Source organism: Triticum dicoccoides, chromosome 3A, assembly GCF_002162155.2.
Source record: "Triticum dicoccoides isolate Atlit2015 ecotype Zavitan chromosome 3A, WEW_v2.0, whole genome shotgun sequence".
Taxonomy (NCBI): Eukaryota; Viridiplantae; Streptophyta; class Magnoliopsida; order Poales; family Poaceae; genus Triticum; species Triticum dicoccoides.
In genome coordinates this window covers 534,095,477-534,110,987 of record NC_041384.1, presented here as the reverse complement: position 1 = coordinate 534,110,987, position 15,511 = coordinate 534,095,477, and the positions used below count along the sequence as shown (strand labels likewise).

Below are 15,511 nucleotides of genomic sequence, written 5' to 3'. Positions count from 1 at the left end.
ACGTGCACAACTGGATTACGGAGATCTGTTCTGAAGCAAATTATTTCCAGTTATCTTGTCATTTTGTAGTGTGCAATGTCAGGTGATGTTTGCTAGTACGTTTTGAATTTTGTGTACTCCTACTGTTTTGTCCATCATGTTGATGTGTTGTCCTGATCTCATCATAGTGTGTACTCTGGCCTACAGTGACTGGTACTACGCTCTTCCAGCTGGAGACGCACCTTTTTCGTACAAGTATTTTTTTGTCCTTTGCAGTATTGCCCAGCCTACGAAAATCACGAGAATATCAGAGTATGGGTGCCTACCTGTCTTTCCAGTTTGGAAACATTTTTTTTTCGAACTGCAGCTCGGCAACATTTTCATTTCTCTGCTTGGATTGGAGTAAGATTGGAGAGACAGAAGAGAATGGATGAGGACAGTTGGGACTTGTGTAGCGTTTAGGAGAGAATAACCAAACAAGTTCCCGAGTGACGGCCCGGCCCGGCCCGGCCCCACCCAAGAGCATCTCTCTCCTCTCCCCCGCGGCGGACGAGAAGGGGAGAAGAGAAACGTCTCAAACGCGCTAGCGGCAGCAAGGCCGAGCAAGTGGCGATTCGCGAGAAGCCGAGCGGGAGGCGGCACAGCAACGGCAGAGCAGAGGCAGCGGGAGAGGGGAGATCGAGGCCAAACAGATGCCTGCTCCTGCTCGGAAAGGGGTAACGAATCCATCTCAATTGCTCCGGCGATTCCTCCCTCCCCCATGGCCGCGTTCAAAAATTCCTTCCCAATCCTACCTATACGGGCATATTCGTTTCTCAGCTTTCTCTCTCTCTCTCTCTCTCTCTCTCTCTCTCTCTCTCATCAGCTGTGAAGAAGAGAAGGAAGATTGAGCCGCAGCGGCAGCAGCCAAGGGTCTCGACGGAGACGGCGGGCGGCCGCTCCTCGCCGCCGGTCGACTGATCAGGTGACAGTTCTAAATCCTCCCCCGTCAACCACCTTGGTGCCAGAATTTACTCCCCCGGTAGATCGCCGTTAGCGGCCGAGGTTTCCCAAGCTCGCTCGAACGGAACGAACGGGTCGCGCCGTCGCCCGAGCGGAGCGGGGGCTCAGTCAGTGGCAGTCCCGTAGTTTTCTCCCGCTGATGCCGTTGCCGCTTGTCTCGTGGGGCCTCACCAAGCGGCGACTGACGAGTTTATCTCCTGGAAGGAAATATCGCCTATAGCCTCTGCTGGTTACCAGGGCCCACAACCTACTTTTCTTCGCCTGTCGCGTTGATCTGGTGGCACATGGCCGCCTCTATGGAACGGCGCCGTGCGGGTCCGCCCACGAGGTGGCGCGCGGGCCCACTTGCCATTCTTGTTGATGCGCCTGCGTGCGTCCCCTTGCGGCGTGCGTTGCACCTTTTTGGCATGGCGTCAAGCTGCGGAGAGGACGCAAGCCAGCAGCGGCGTGCGGCTGATGAGTAAAAAAAAACTGGTGTCACTCACTAGTACTCCTAGTAATAGCGTCTAGTTTAGAGGCCATGGATTCAAATTTACAGCACACCATAGCTAGGGTTTCGTGCTAGCTTATCGTTAGTGGTCTTTATTATTGCGGGGTGCTTATCGTTAGTGGTCTTTTCTTTTTTCAAAATTTACATGGCCAGGCAGAAAAAGGCAACGAGTTAGATCTAGTTTTCCCTTTCACCAGGCAAAAAAAGACAGACGTGTTTTGAGCACAGGAATTACGAAAGGCAAACTGGTCTTTATCCGAGCCTCTTTTCGCTTTGACGGGAATGCGGGGAGGTCTGACTGGTAGCTCTCTAGTGCGGCACAACACAAACAGGGACGGGTGAAAGCACAACAGAAAGCGTCGATCTTTGAGGCTTTAAACACAAGGAGCTAGCAAACAATTATGCCCCAAAACAAAGTGTCACGACCACAGGTTCCCCTCAAAAGCACTTGCTGGCCATCGGCGATAGATACTCTACACCACGAACTTTCGGGTTTTGCTCTGCCTTTTTCTCCTCTGATGATTTTCTTCAGCCTTTGCGATAATGCTTCACGCTACTATCTCCGTTTCAGTTTATAAGTTCTACGCGTATACCTAGATTGCCAATTTTATCACCTTAATATAAACTATATAACACAAAAATTATATGGTTTGAAAATAGAGCATCTGAAGTTTATATTGGTATATTTTTTGTAATATATGACTTGTATTAAGTTGGTCAAATTAACGACCTAGGGGTACGCGCACGCCTTGTAAACTGAGAGAGAGAGGTAGTACTATTCTTAAGAAATGAATGAGATATTGATGCAAGCTGGAGGTTTAAGATGTTGTGCCGCTTGCTGTACGCCTGTACCCCGGTGCTCGCGGTCGGACTGAGATCCAGTGCCTTGGCACACACAAGGCACGGATGAACAGTATCGTGCCTTGAGCTTTCAGCCGTTAGATCGAAAATCAAGGTTCCAGATTTCAGTGAACAGTACCCCGCGCTACAGTGTGTTGGTCCTGTAGCGATTATCCTATAGCAGACTTCCTGTAGCGATGCACTGTAGCGGTGACTCTTGATGTTCATTGGACCGTCGCTTGTAGATCCAACGGCCAGGAGATGCCCTTAAGGCACGATACTATTCATCCGTGCCTTGTGTGTGCCAAGGCACCGGATCTCAGTCGCTCGCGGTCTGGTTGTTTCAGTGGGCAAGCGGGGACACCGCACGTGAGCGGCATGTAGCCAAATGTTTCCAATTGCGGGATAGGAGCAAACAAAAAAGTCTGATGGACTCATGTGCCATATGGCTCCAAATCTCCGAATATTGAAAGCTCTTATGCTTTCTCACCCACAGTTCAAAAGTTGTCACGCCCCCAGCCCCTTTTCCGCTCATCTCGTCTGCTGCTGGAAATGGGCTGAAACGGCTCTCCAGCAGAATTAATGCACGCCTATATCGATCACCAAAACCAAAAAGTTATCTACGCGAATCCACTACTAAAATTAATCCCCTAGATTTTCCACACAGCGAGTCAGTTGAGTGCCAATTCTGCTGGCTCCATGGCTTCACCGAGACGAAACCTAGGATCAGAATTTAGAACTGCTGTTGAGCTGTAGTAGCGCATCACCAAACTCTCGTTCATTCATCATCCATTCTTATCGTCGTCATCATTGTCCCACCGGAAAGTACAGCGCACGGAAACACTAGCCAGCGAGCGAGCGGGTCGAGTCGGGTCATGGTTGGAAACCCCAGAAGCAAAGCAAAGCAAACCCCCTCAAACCCCACGCCGGCGAAGCCAGACAAACGCCGCATGATTTCCCCCTCGCCCGCCGCCGCCGCCGCCGCCTCCTCATGTGTGTAGAGTGCCCTAATTCGCCGGAAATGATGTGGCTGTTGTTGATGACTAGTACTAATTCCTCCTCCTGTTTTGCAGCTGCGTGAGACGGAATGAGCCACCTGCGCAACCGCCGCCCCACCGCCGCCGCCGCGGCGGCGGCGGCGGCGGAGCAGCCGCCGGTCCAGGCGTCGTACAACATCATCCCGATCCAGGACGTGGTGATGCACGGGCAGCACCCGTCGCTGCGGTTCCCGGAGGTGCGCGCGGCGGTGGAGGCGATGGCGCACGCGGAGGACCTCCCGCAGCCGCCGCTCATGCGCGCCTGGGACTTCCGCCGCGCCGACCTCTTCGACTGGCTCGGCGCCACCTTCGGCTTCCAGCTGCACAACGTCCGCAACCAGCGGGAGCACCTCGTCCTCCTCCTCGCCAACGCCCAGCTCCGCGCCGGCGGCACCCTGCCCGCCGACCACCCCGCCGACGTCCTCCACTCCTCCGTCGCCCGGACCATCCGGAAGAAGCTCCTCAGGAACTACACTGCCTGGTGCGCCTACCTCGGCCAGAGGCCGCACGTCCACGTGCCCAGCGCCGGCCGCCGGACCGGTGCCTCGGCCACCGTTGGTGTCGACACCCGCAGGGACCTCCTCTACACGGCGCTGTACCTGCTAATCTGGGGGGAGGCTGCCAATTTGAGGTTCATGCCAGAGTGCCTCTGCTACATCTTCCATTACATGGCCCTCGACCTCAGCCATGTCATGGACTGCTCTATCGATATTGAGACAGGGCGGCTTGCAATCCCTGCTGTGTGCGGTGAGGAGGCTTTCCTGAACCGTGTTGTCATTCCGATTTATAGTGTGCTCAAGGCCGAGGTGGAGGCCAGCCGAAATGGGACCAAGCCACACTCAGCGTGGAGAAATTATGATGATGTAAATGAGTACTTCTGGAGCCGGCGAGTTTTCAAGAAGCTCCGGTGGCCACTGGATTCATCAAGGGGCTTCTTTGTGCCGCCGGGGAAGTTTGGCCGTGTTGGGAAGACTGGTTTTGTAGAGCAGCGGTCTTTCTGGAATGTCTACCGCAGCTTCGACCGGTTATGGGTGATGCTTATTCTGTTCTTTCAGGCAGCGATGATCATTGCATGGAATGGTAGCGGGATTCCATGGGAGACCCTCAGGCACCGTGACATCCAGGTCCGTGTGCTGTCAGTGTTCATCACCTGGGCTGGGCTGCGCTTTATGCAGGCGTTGCTTGATGCGGGCACTCAATACAGTCTTGTGTCGAGGGAGACTAAGCTCATCTCTGTCCGGATGGTGCTCAAGGCGTTTGTTGCTGCAGGGTGGACTATCACATTCAGCGTGCTTTATGTGCGGATGTGGGATCAGCGGTGGCGAGATCGCAGGTGGTCCTTCGCCGCCGAAACCAGGGTGTTAAATTTCCTTGAAGCAGCTGCTGTGTTTGTCATCCCACAGGTGCTTGCGTTGGTGCTGTTCATCATTCCTTGGGTTCGGAATTTTACGGAGAAAACCAATTGGAGAATTCTATATGTGCTCACCTGGTGGTTCCAGACGCGCACATTTGTAGGCCGTGGTCTGAGGGAGGGGCTAATAGATAACATCAAGTATTCCCTATTCTGGATCTGCCTTCTTGCTGCTAAGTTTAGCTTCAGCTACTTCCTCCAGATTAAGCCCATGGTGTCCCCCACGAAGACAATATTCAGCCTCCATGACATCCGACGTAACTGGTTTGAGTTCATGCCCCACACGGAGCGGATTGCTGTAATCATCCTGTGGCTCCCAGTTGTCCTCATTTACCTCATGGATATCCAGATATGGTATGCAGTCTTCTCATCACTTACAGGGGCACTTATCGGTCTTTTCTCGCATCTGGGGGAGATTCGCAGTGTTGAGCAGCTGCGATTGAGGTTTCAGTTTTTTGCAAGTGCAATGCAGTTTAATTTGATGCCAGAGGAGCACCTGGACAAGTTGCATGGTGGCATCCGGAGTAAACTGTATGATGCGATTCACCGGCTCAAGCTGAGATACGGTTTTGGCCGCCCATATAGGAAAATTGAAGCAAATGAGGTCGAAGCAAAGAGATTTGCACTGATTTGGAATGAGATCATTCTGACATTTAGGGAAGAAGACATTGTTAGTGACAAGGAAGTTGAGCTTCTTGAGCTTCCACCAGTTGTTTGGAAAATTCGTGTGGTGCGGTGGCCGTGCTTGCTGCTAAACAATGAGCTGCTTCTTGCTCTCAGTCAAGCAAAAGAGCTAGTGGCTGATGACAGGACACACTGGGGTAGGATATCTAGCATCGAGTACAGGCGATGTGCTGTGATTGAAGCTTATGACAGCATACGCCAGTTGCTGCTGGAGATCATTGAGGAGAGGACGGATGAGCACGTTATTGTCAATCAGCTGTTCCTTGCATTTGATAACGCAATGGAATACGGGAAATTCTCTGAATACTACAGGCTAGACTTGTTACCTAAAATCCATTCATCTGTAATCACCTTAGTGGAACTGCTACTGAAGGAAAAAAAAGATCAGACCAAGATAGTCAACACGTTGCAGACTCTCTATGTCCTTGCAGTTCATGATTTTCCAAAGACCAGGAAGGGTATTGAACAGCTCCGGCAAGAGGGGCTAGCACCGTCAATGTTGACTGAATCTGGGTTGCTCTTTGAGGATGCCGTAAAATTCCCTGGTGAGAATGATCTTAGCTTCTACAAGCAGGTGAGGCGCCTCCATACGATCCTCACATCCAGGGATTCCATGAACAATGTCCCAAAGAACCCTGAGGCTAGGCGGCGTATAGCTTTCTTCAGCAACTCCCTATTCATGAACATGCCTCGTGCTCCCACAGTTGAGAAGATGGTGGCATTCAGTGTTTTGACTCCATATTACAACGAAGACGTCATGTACAACAAGGACCAGCTTCGTCGTGAAAATGAAGATGGCATCTCAATCTTGTTTTATCTTCAGAAGATTTATGAAGATGACTGGGCGAACTTTTTAGAACGTATGAGGAGGGAGGGAATGGTTAGTGACGATGATATTTGGGCTGGGAAATTTCAGGAGCTCCGACTTTGGGCCTCGTATAGGGGTCAGACCTTATCACGGACTGTTAGGGGAATGATGTACTATTACAGGGCTCTCAAGATGCTTGCTTTTCTTGATACTGCCTCTGAGATAGACATTGCAGAAGGAACAAAACATCTGGCTAGCTTTGGTTCCATTAGGCATGAAAATGATGTGTATCCTATCAACAATGGTTTGCAACAACGGCCTCAAAGGAGGTTGAACAGAGGAGCCAGCACTGTCAGTCAGTTGTTTAAAGGCCAGGAAGATGGTGCTGCTCTTATGAAGTACACATATGTGGTCGCTTGCCAGATATACGGAAACCAGAAAAAGGGGAAAGATCCACGTGCTGAAGATATCCTGTCTCTTATGAAGAAAAATGAGGCCCTTCGTGTTGCTTATGTTGATGAGGTCCATCACGAGATGGGTGATATACAATATTATTCTGTCCTTGTAAAATTTGACCAGGACTTGCAGAAAGAGGTTGAGATATACAGGATCAGGTTGCCAGGCCCACTGAAACTTGGAGAAGGTAAACCTGAAAACCAGAACCATGCCATCATATTCACCAGAGGCGATGCAGTGCAAACAATTGACATGAACCAGGATAATTATTTTGAGGAGGCTCTCAAGATGCGCAATCTATTACAACAGTACAACTATTATCATGGGAGCCAAAAGCCAACCCTGTTGGGAGTTCGAGAACATGTTTTCACTGGATCTGTCTCTTCACTTGCTTGGTTCATGTCTGCACAAGAGACAAGCTTTGTTACCCTTGGGCAGCGTGTGCTAGCTAATCCACTGAAGGTTCGGATGCATTATGGGCATCCTGATGTATTTGATCGCCTTTGGTTTCTGACCCGTGGTGGTTTAAGTAAGGCATCGAGAGTAATCAATATCAGTGAGGACATATTTGCAGGTTTCAACTGCACCCTGCGTGGTGGAAATGTTAGCCACCACGAGTACATCCAGGTTGGCAAGGGGCGTGATGTTGGGCTTAATCAGATATCGATGTTTGAAGCTAAGGTATCCAGTGGCAATGGTGAACAGACATTGAGTAGGGATATCTACAGACTTGGTCATAGAACTGATTTTTTTCGGATGCTTTCTGTGTTTTATACAACAGTGGGATTCTACTTCAACACAATGCTGGTGGTCTTGACAGTTTACACATTTGTTTGGGGGCGCCTGTATCTGGCCCTGAGTGGTCTGGAGGCTGGAATTCAGGGAAGTGCTAATGCTACTAACAATAAAGCCTTGGGTGCTGTGCTAAATCAGCAGTTTGTCATACAGCTCGGATTCTTCACTGCCCTGCCAATGATTTTAGAGAATTCTCTTGAACTGGGTTTTCTACCAGCTGTCTGGGATTTTTTCACAATGCAGATGAATTTTTCTTCTGTCTTCTACACATTTTCCATGGGAACAAAAAGCCATTACTATGGCCGAACAATTCTTCATGGTGGTGCAAAGTATCGGGCTACTGGCCGTGGCTTTGTTGTGCAGCATAAGAGTTTCGCTGAAAATTACAGGCTATATGCTAGGAGCCACTTCATAAAGGCTATAGAGCTCGGAATAATATTGACCGTGTATGCCGCTCACAGTGTGATTGCCAGGAACACACTTGTTTACATAGTCATGATGATATCTAGCTGGTTTCTCGTGGTGTCCTGGATCATGGCTCCATTTGCATTTAATCCTTCTGGCTTTGATTGGTTGAAAACTGTGTATGATTTCGAGGATTTCATGACCTGGATCTGGTTTCCAGGAGGTATATTTTCTAAGGCTGAGCACAGCTGGGAAGTGTGGTGGTATGAGGAGCAAGATCATCTGCGGACTACTGGCCTTTGGGGAAAGATTTTGGAGATACTGTTAGATCTCAGATACTTCTTTTTTCAGTATGGGGTTGTATACCAGCTCAAAATCGCAGATGGAAGCAGAAGTATTGCCGTGTATCTGCTTTCCTGGATATGTGTGGCAGTGATCTTTGGTGTTTTTGTCCTGATGTCCTATACCAGGGACACGTATGCTGCAAAGCAACATCTTTACTACCGAGTTGTCCAGACTGCTATCATCATTCTGGGAGTGCTGGTGCTGATATTATTCCTGAAATTTACTGAGTTTCAAATCATTGACATCTTCACTGGCCTTTTGGCATTCATTCCTACTGGCTGGGGCTTGATTTCCATTGCTCAGGTGATCAGGCCATTCATCGAATCCACTGTGGTGTGGGGCAGTGTTATTTCTGTGGCGCGTTTGTATGAGATACTGCTTGGAGTGATTGTTATGGCACCAGTTGCATTGCTGTCCTGGTTGCCAGGATTTCAAGAAATGCAGACAAGGGTACTGTTCAATGAAGGTTTCAGCAGAGGCCTCCAAATATCCCGCATTCTTGCTGGCAAGAAAACGAACACAATTTGAGGTACTCCATAATAAACCTTTTCGATTTATCTGGCCTATTTGCAATGTACTGTGCATCCACTTATATTCTACTGGCATCTTTACATTGAATTGTGACGCTTCTGGAAGCAGTGGAATTTAGGGCTTAGTCTCATGGTGAATCATACTATTTCGACAAATAGCATTTGACAAGTCTAAACTTGCCGCTTTCTAATTGCCCAATTGGTGTTTTCAGTAATGATAAATAGCTCCATTGATGATTTAGATTCCTGTGTTGGGCTGGTGTCACTGATGAGCTTAAATTGTGCTGAAAACGAAAAATGCTGAGGTTATGTGATTGATCTAATGCTCTATTCTTTATCAATTTACCATCTGTTTTATCCTTGTCTAATGGGATGAGTGCATCTGAAGTTAGCTTCCTTGTGTTTCCCCTTTTCTGTCTGTCCGCGTGTCGATACCACCAAGTTTCACTCAGCACGAAAGTCGTTAATTTTGCGCTCTAGTAGAATAATAATACTACCAATGAAGTGTGTGTGGTGTTTTTGCATGAAATTCAAGGTAGCATGTACAGCCTGTTCTATTTTTGCACTGGAAAAATATCAAACTGTGCACTTTCTGATTCAGAGATGTAACTGCTGGGTTTTTTGCCTTGATTTTTTTCGCAGGCACTAACCAGGTTGCCGCGGTTCCAGTTAGGCAGTGATCCGGTCATCATCTCTGTACAGCACCAACGCGGAAAGCCTTCCGTGGCATAGCTTAGCTCCATATTGCAATCTTTTGCTGGCTACTGGCGATCTCTCTAGATTAGATGTTCAGATTCGTACAACTTTGGTGATTTAGGCATTGAGTCTTTGCACTAGCTGCCTGTTAGAGTAGATGACGATATATTTGTTGGCCTGGCTAGAAGTTCCATCTCCTGTGCTGAAGAGGTTGTGTAATTGAGGATTGATGGAAATTTCCCGCTGTGGTTGATCAGATCTAGGTCTGCGCCTCAGTTATGAACGCGCTATTTCTTCCGTTGCATTCTCTCTGCATGCTCTGCATGTGGTCATCTGGTGCCGCGCAAAAACGGCAAAAAGAAGATTGGCGCTTTTGCAATCCGTGCGAGTACGGTCGGAATGGACTCGTAACAAAGTGGGTTACTCTTGGGAACATATGCTCCTGCGCATCAATTTTTTTTTTTTTGCAAATGTTAATATTTTTTGAAGAAAATAGATGGGTTCATTGTCACGGTCAAATTGGCACTTGTAAAATTTTAGGGGAAAAACTTAAGCATTTTGATCTGTGCAAAAATAAAATAAAATAACGAATGTCAAATGTTACCTCCAAATGTTAGGCATGTGTGTGGAGATGGTGCCTGCATTGGTTTCCTGCTCTGGCGTTTTTTCATGTGTGTTTGTCTTGGTTGCACTGTCAAACGGAGCGAACAACGCGGCTGTGCGTCTTGATTCTCCGGCTCCAGTTTTCATCGACGAAGGTTGGTCAGCCTCGCCGAGTATGGTGTAAAATTTGTGTTCCCCATCTCATTGAAAGAAGTTATGAAAGATTTGAAGCAATGAAGCAAAGCTACTTTTGGGAATGTATTGAAAGAGATTGAAAGGTTGCGGGGTTAGCTAGCAGACCACCAGCTGTCAGGTGCGGATCGCGCACAAATCCGGGCAAAGATGAATGAACTAGATGAGCTGTTGTATAGAGAAGAGATGCTTTGGCCTCAACGGTCTCGTATTACTTGGTTGAAAGAGGGGGAACGAAATACTAAATACTTACACCGTCGGGCAGTCCGGCGGGCGCGGCGAAACTCTATACAGAGACTTATGAAGGCTGATGGTTCATGGTGTGTGGCTCCATCGGAGATGGAACGGATGGCCAATTCATACTTCAAGGAGGTTTTTACTAAAGACCCGACCTTGGATCCGAACGAGGTGTTGGATAGTATCGCCCCTAAAGTCTCCATGAAGATGAATGCGGCCTTGTGTCAAGAATATACGGAGGAGGAGATATCCAACGCGCTGTTTCAAATCGGTCCGTTGAAAGCATCGGGATGTGATGGGTTTCCGGCCAGGCTTTATCAGCGGAATTGGGCTGTTCTCAAGGATGAGATAGTGGCAGTGGTGCAGGAGTTTTTTACCACTGGTGTCATGCCGGATGGAGTTAATGACACGTCCATTGTGCTAATTCCTAAAGTGCCACACCCGAGAGAGCTGAAGGATTTCCGGCCCATTAGTTTGTGCAATGTGGTGTATAAGATCGTGTCAAAGTGCATGGTAAATAGGCTTCGGCCTCTCTTATCTGAGCTTATTTCTGAAAATCAAAGTGCCTTCATCCTCGGGAGGCTTATCTCTGATAACTCCATCATCGCGTTTGAGTGCATTCATCACATCCAAACCGCCAAAGCAAATTCACCATCGTTGTGTGCTTACAAACTGGATTAGTGAAAGGCTTATGACCGCGTTGATTGGAACTTCCTGGAGAGGGCTCTTTCTAAGTGGGGATTCTCCGATGAATGGATCTCCCGCGTTATGGCATGTGTTACATCAGTGAAGTACTCGGTGAAATTCAATGGAAAATTGTTGGAGCCCTTCTTCCCCTCGAGAGGGCTCTGCCAAGGTGATCCGTTATCCCCCTTCCTCTTCCTCTTTGTGGCTGATGCTCTTTCTATTCTTTTGAATAAGTCAATGAGAGAAGAAGGACTACAAGGGGTCAAGATATGCAGGAGTGCTCCGATTATATCACATCTTTTGTTTGCGGATGACTCACTTCTGTTTTTTCACGCATCGGAACAGCAAGTTAGTTTGGTTAAAGGTGTGTTGAGCACGTATACGGCGGCGTCTGGACAATTAATCAACCCGTCGATGTGCTCCATCATTTTCTCAGATAATTGCTTGCCAAGTGTGGTGCAAGAGGTTATGTCTGTTCTGGAGATTACACAAGAAGTTTTTGAACCAAAGTACTTGGGTCTCCCGGTCCCGGAAGGAAGAATGCACAAAGGGAATTTTGAAACCATCCAGGATCGATTGCGCAAGAAACTCATTGATTGGAGTGAGCAATATGTGTCCTCTGGCAATAAGAAGATTTTGATCAAGGCTGTGGCACATGCCCTGCCTACTTATGTCATGAGTGTCTTTAAGCTCCCTGCTTCGGTTTGTGACGAGCTAACTCGTATGATCCGTCAATATTGGTGGGGTGTTGAAAACGGGAAAAAGAAGATGGCCTGGATGAGTTGGGACAGATTGAGGCTACCTAAACCTATGGGTGGCATGGGGTTTAAGGATATGAGGACGTTTAATCAAGCATTGTTGGCCAAACAACCCTGGCGCCTAATAGACACGCCGGACAGCCTCTGTGCACGGCTTATGAAAGCCAGATACTACCCTTCGGGGAAACTGTTGGATACGTCGTTCTCAGGCAACGATTCTTTAGTTTGGAAGGGTATTTTACATGGTCTCGATCTGCTGAAGAGAGGTGTTATTTGGAGGGTTGGCAATGGAGCTGATATTCACACGTGGAGAGACCCTTGGATCCCTCGGCCATCGACGTTTCGCCCTATTACACCCAAGGGTAACTGTTGGCTGAACCGGGTGGCGGATTTTATCGATGATAACGATGCGTGGCGTGTTGATCACCTATGGGAATTCTTTTGGCCTATGGACGTGGATTACATACTAAAAATCAGAACTTCTCCCTGCAACCGCGATGATTTTGTCTCCTGGTTCCCGGAGAAGACAGGAGTTTTCACGATAAGGAGCGCGTACAAGTTGGCCACATGCGATCATAACGTCACTTTCGCTAATGGATCATCTAGTACAAACCCGGAGGGTGACCGCTCAGTGTGGAACCGTATTTGGTCGGCCAATGTGCCTCAGAAGATGAAAATCAATGCATGGAGAGTGGCAACCGGCACATTGGCAACTCAACAATGCAAAAATCAGAGGCACTTGGCTACACGTTCTCTATGCCCTCTCTGTGGGGTAAAGGAGGAGACTACTTTTCATGCTCTGATTGCATGCACGCAGGCGAGGATCTTGTGGATTAATGCTACCTCTTGAGCACTGCATTGGTTTTCTCTTGAAGAGGAAAGGGTGATGCAGCAAAGTAGCGTAAGTATTTCCCTTAGTTTTTGAGAACCAAGGTATCAATCCAGTAGGAGACTACACGCAAGTCCCTCGTACCTACACAAACAAATAAAAACCTCGCAACCAACGCGATAAAGGGGTTGTCAATCCCTTCACGGTCACTTACGAGAGTGAGATCTGATAGAGATAATAATAATAAGATAAATATTTTTGGTATTTTTATGATATAGATTAGAAAATAAAGATTGCAAAATAAAAGATAATAGAATAGCTTGTTGACTGAAGATTAATATAAATGAGAATAGACCTGGGGGCCATAGGTTTCACTAGTGGCTTCTCTCAAGAAAGCATAAGTATTACGGTGGATGAACAAATTACTGTCGAGCAATTGATAGAAAATTGCATAATTATGAGAATATCTAGGCATGATCATGTATATAGGCATCACGTCTGCAACAAGTAGACCGAAACGATTCTGCATCTACTACTATTACTCCACACATCGACTGCTATCGAGCATGCATCTAGAGTGTTAAGTTCATAAGAACAGAGTAATGCATTAGGCAAGATGACATGATGTAGAGGGATAAACTCAAGCAATATGATATAAACCCCATCTTTTTATCCTTGATGGCAACAATACAATACGTGCCTTGCTGCCCCTGCTTTCACTAGAAAAGGACACCGCAAGATTGAACCCAAAGCTAAGCACTTCTCCCATTGCAAGAAATATCAATCTAGTAGGCCAAACCAAACTGATAATTCGAAGAGACTTGCAAAGATAACCAATCATACATAAAAGATTTCAGAGAAGAATCAAATATTGTTCATAGATAAACTTGATCATAAACCCACAATTCATCGGATCTCAACAAACACACCGCAAAAAGAGTTGCATCAAATAGATCTCCAAGAAGATCGAGGAGAACATTGTATTGAGATCCAAAGAGAGAGAAGACGCCATCTAGCTAATAACTATGGACCCGAAGGTTTGAAGTAAACTACTCACACATCATCGGAGGGGCCATGGAGTTGATGTAGAGGCCCTCCGTGATCAATTCCGCCTCCGGCGGAGCTCCGGAAAAGGTCCCAAGATGGGATCTCTTGGGTACAGAAGGTTGCCGCGGTGAAAATAGGGTTTCGTGGTGCTCCTGGATGTTTTCGGGGTATATGAATATATATAGGAGGAAGAAGTAGGTCGGTGGAGCCACGAGGGGCCCACGAGGGGGGAACTCGTTGGTTACTTGACGTCCACTCAAAGTCCCCTGGATCACGTTTGTTCCAAAAATAACTCTCCCGAAGGTTTTATTCCATTTGATATTCCTTTTCTGCGAAACACTGAAATAGGCAAAAAACAACAATTTGCACTGGGCCTTGGGTTAGTAGGTTAGTCCCAAAAATAATATAAAAGTGTATAAATAAGCCCATTAACATCCAAAACAGATAATATAATAGCATGGAACAATCAAAAATTATAGATATGTTGGAGACGTGTCAATTAACATGTGTAGAAGATGGCCGCTGCCTAATGATGATGTTCTTATCGATAACAGGAAGGAATGGCTCATGTTCCTTCTCAGCTCTTGCTCTGAGGTGGTTGTAGACATGGTGCTTTTGCTGATTTGGAGGATTTGGCAGATCCGCAATGACATATACCATGGCAAGGAAGCCCCTCCCGTGCTGGCCTCGATAGAGTTCTTGGATAGTTACTATAAATCTATCAACCTGGCGGGCAAGTTCACTGTGGAGGAGATTGTTAAAGGCAAAATGCCCTTAGTGGCCCTTGTGTCGCCGCGCCAAAAAGCTTCAGCGACTGTCACGCCGTGGCCGGCACCACCGCAAGGCTCCGTGGCCCTGTCCGTCGATGGTTCTTTCCATCCGGAGGACGGCACTGCGGCAGTTGGGATGGTCCTAAGGAACCACGAAGGGGTGATTCTTTTTGCAGCGTACAGATATGTATTTCACTTCAATGATTCTCTAGAGGCGGAACTACATGTCATGATGAAGGTATGGCGCTGGCTATTGAGCATTCTGATGCTCCAGTGATACTTCAATCGGACTCTTCTGAAACGTTGTCATGCCTGTCTACGGATGCTCTCCAGCGTTCAACTTATGGCCACTTAGTATTGGAGATCAAGTACTTATCTGGTAATAGGGAGTTTGTTCCTCGGAAACTTAGTCGTTCTCAGAATAGAGTCGTCGATCGTCTGGCAAACTATAGCCGTATGGAGCGAGCTACCGCTGTCTGGCTACGCTCAGTTCCTCCTTGTATTGAGGATGTATGGCTCTCGACTGTAACTCTATGAATTTGCAATAAAATTCCCTTTACCCTCGCAAAAAAAAGAACTGAGGCGCTCTACAGGTCTCTTTCGGCATTTTTCTTCTCCGGGACGGCGATTTGTCATGCAGAATGTTATTTGCCGATGTCTTCTAGTCTACATTGATGATTTCTTGGGCGCTGCTTCTACAGTCTCTTGGGATTAAACAAGTTTGCTTCGCTGAGATGAAGGTAGAGAGACGATAACAAGCTTTGCTCAAGGCGTACGATCGGTGTATGCAGAAGGAAGACTTTCAACATCCCCATGGATATTTTTAGGTACTCCCCAAGGATTTGGATGCACTCTCTTCGTCCCATAATATAAGAGCGTTTTTTACACTACACCGAGGTAGTATTATATA

The 15,511-nt window shown here is 47.5% G+C and overlaps 1 protein-coding gene and 1 non-coding gene across 3 annotated transcripts; both read left to right on the top strand.

The window, feature by feature from the left end:
- Positions 1-509: 509 nt before the first annotated feature.
- On the top strand, positions 510-9,785 carry LOC119269027 (callose synthase 11-like). Of its 2 annotated transcripts, XM_037550774.1 has the most exons (4): positions 510-695; positions 845-943; positions 3,385-8,781; positions 9,425-9,785. In XM_037550774.1, the coding sequence occupies exon 3, from the start codon at positions 3,399-3,401 to the stop codon at positions 8,778-8,780; it is 5,382 nt and encodes a 1,793-aa protein (XP_037406671.1). In that variant the 5' UTR covers positions 510-695; positions 845-943; positions 3,385-3,398; the 3' UTR covers position 8,781; positions 9,425-9,785. The 2 variants fall into 2 exon arrangements, with proteins under 2 accessions (XP_037406671.1, XP_037406672.1); XM_037550775.1 differs by lacking the exons at positions 510-695; positions 845-943 and adding an exon at positions 2,917-3,304.
- On the top strand, positions 6,406-6,486 carry LOC119273832. The gene has a single exon (XR_005135009.1). It is a non-coding gene; the product is annotated as a small nucleolar RNA J33 (small nucleolar RNA).
- Positions 9,786-15,511: the final 5,726 nt, after the last annotated feature.

Excerpts from the sequence above, each read along its gene's own strand:
- LOC119269027 (XM_037550774.1), top strand. The coding sequence starts at position 3,399 with ATGAGCCACCTGCGCAACCGCCGCCCCACCGCCGCCGCCGCGGCGGCG.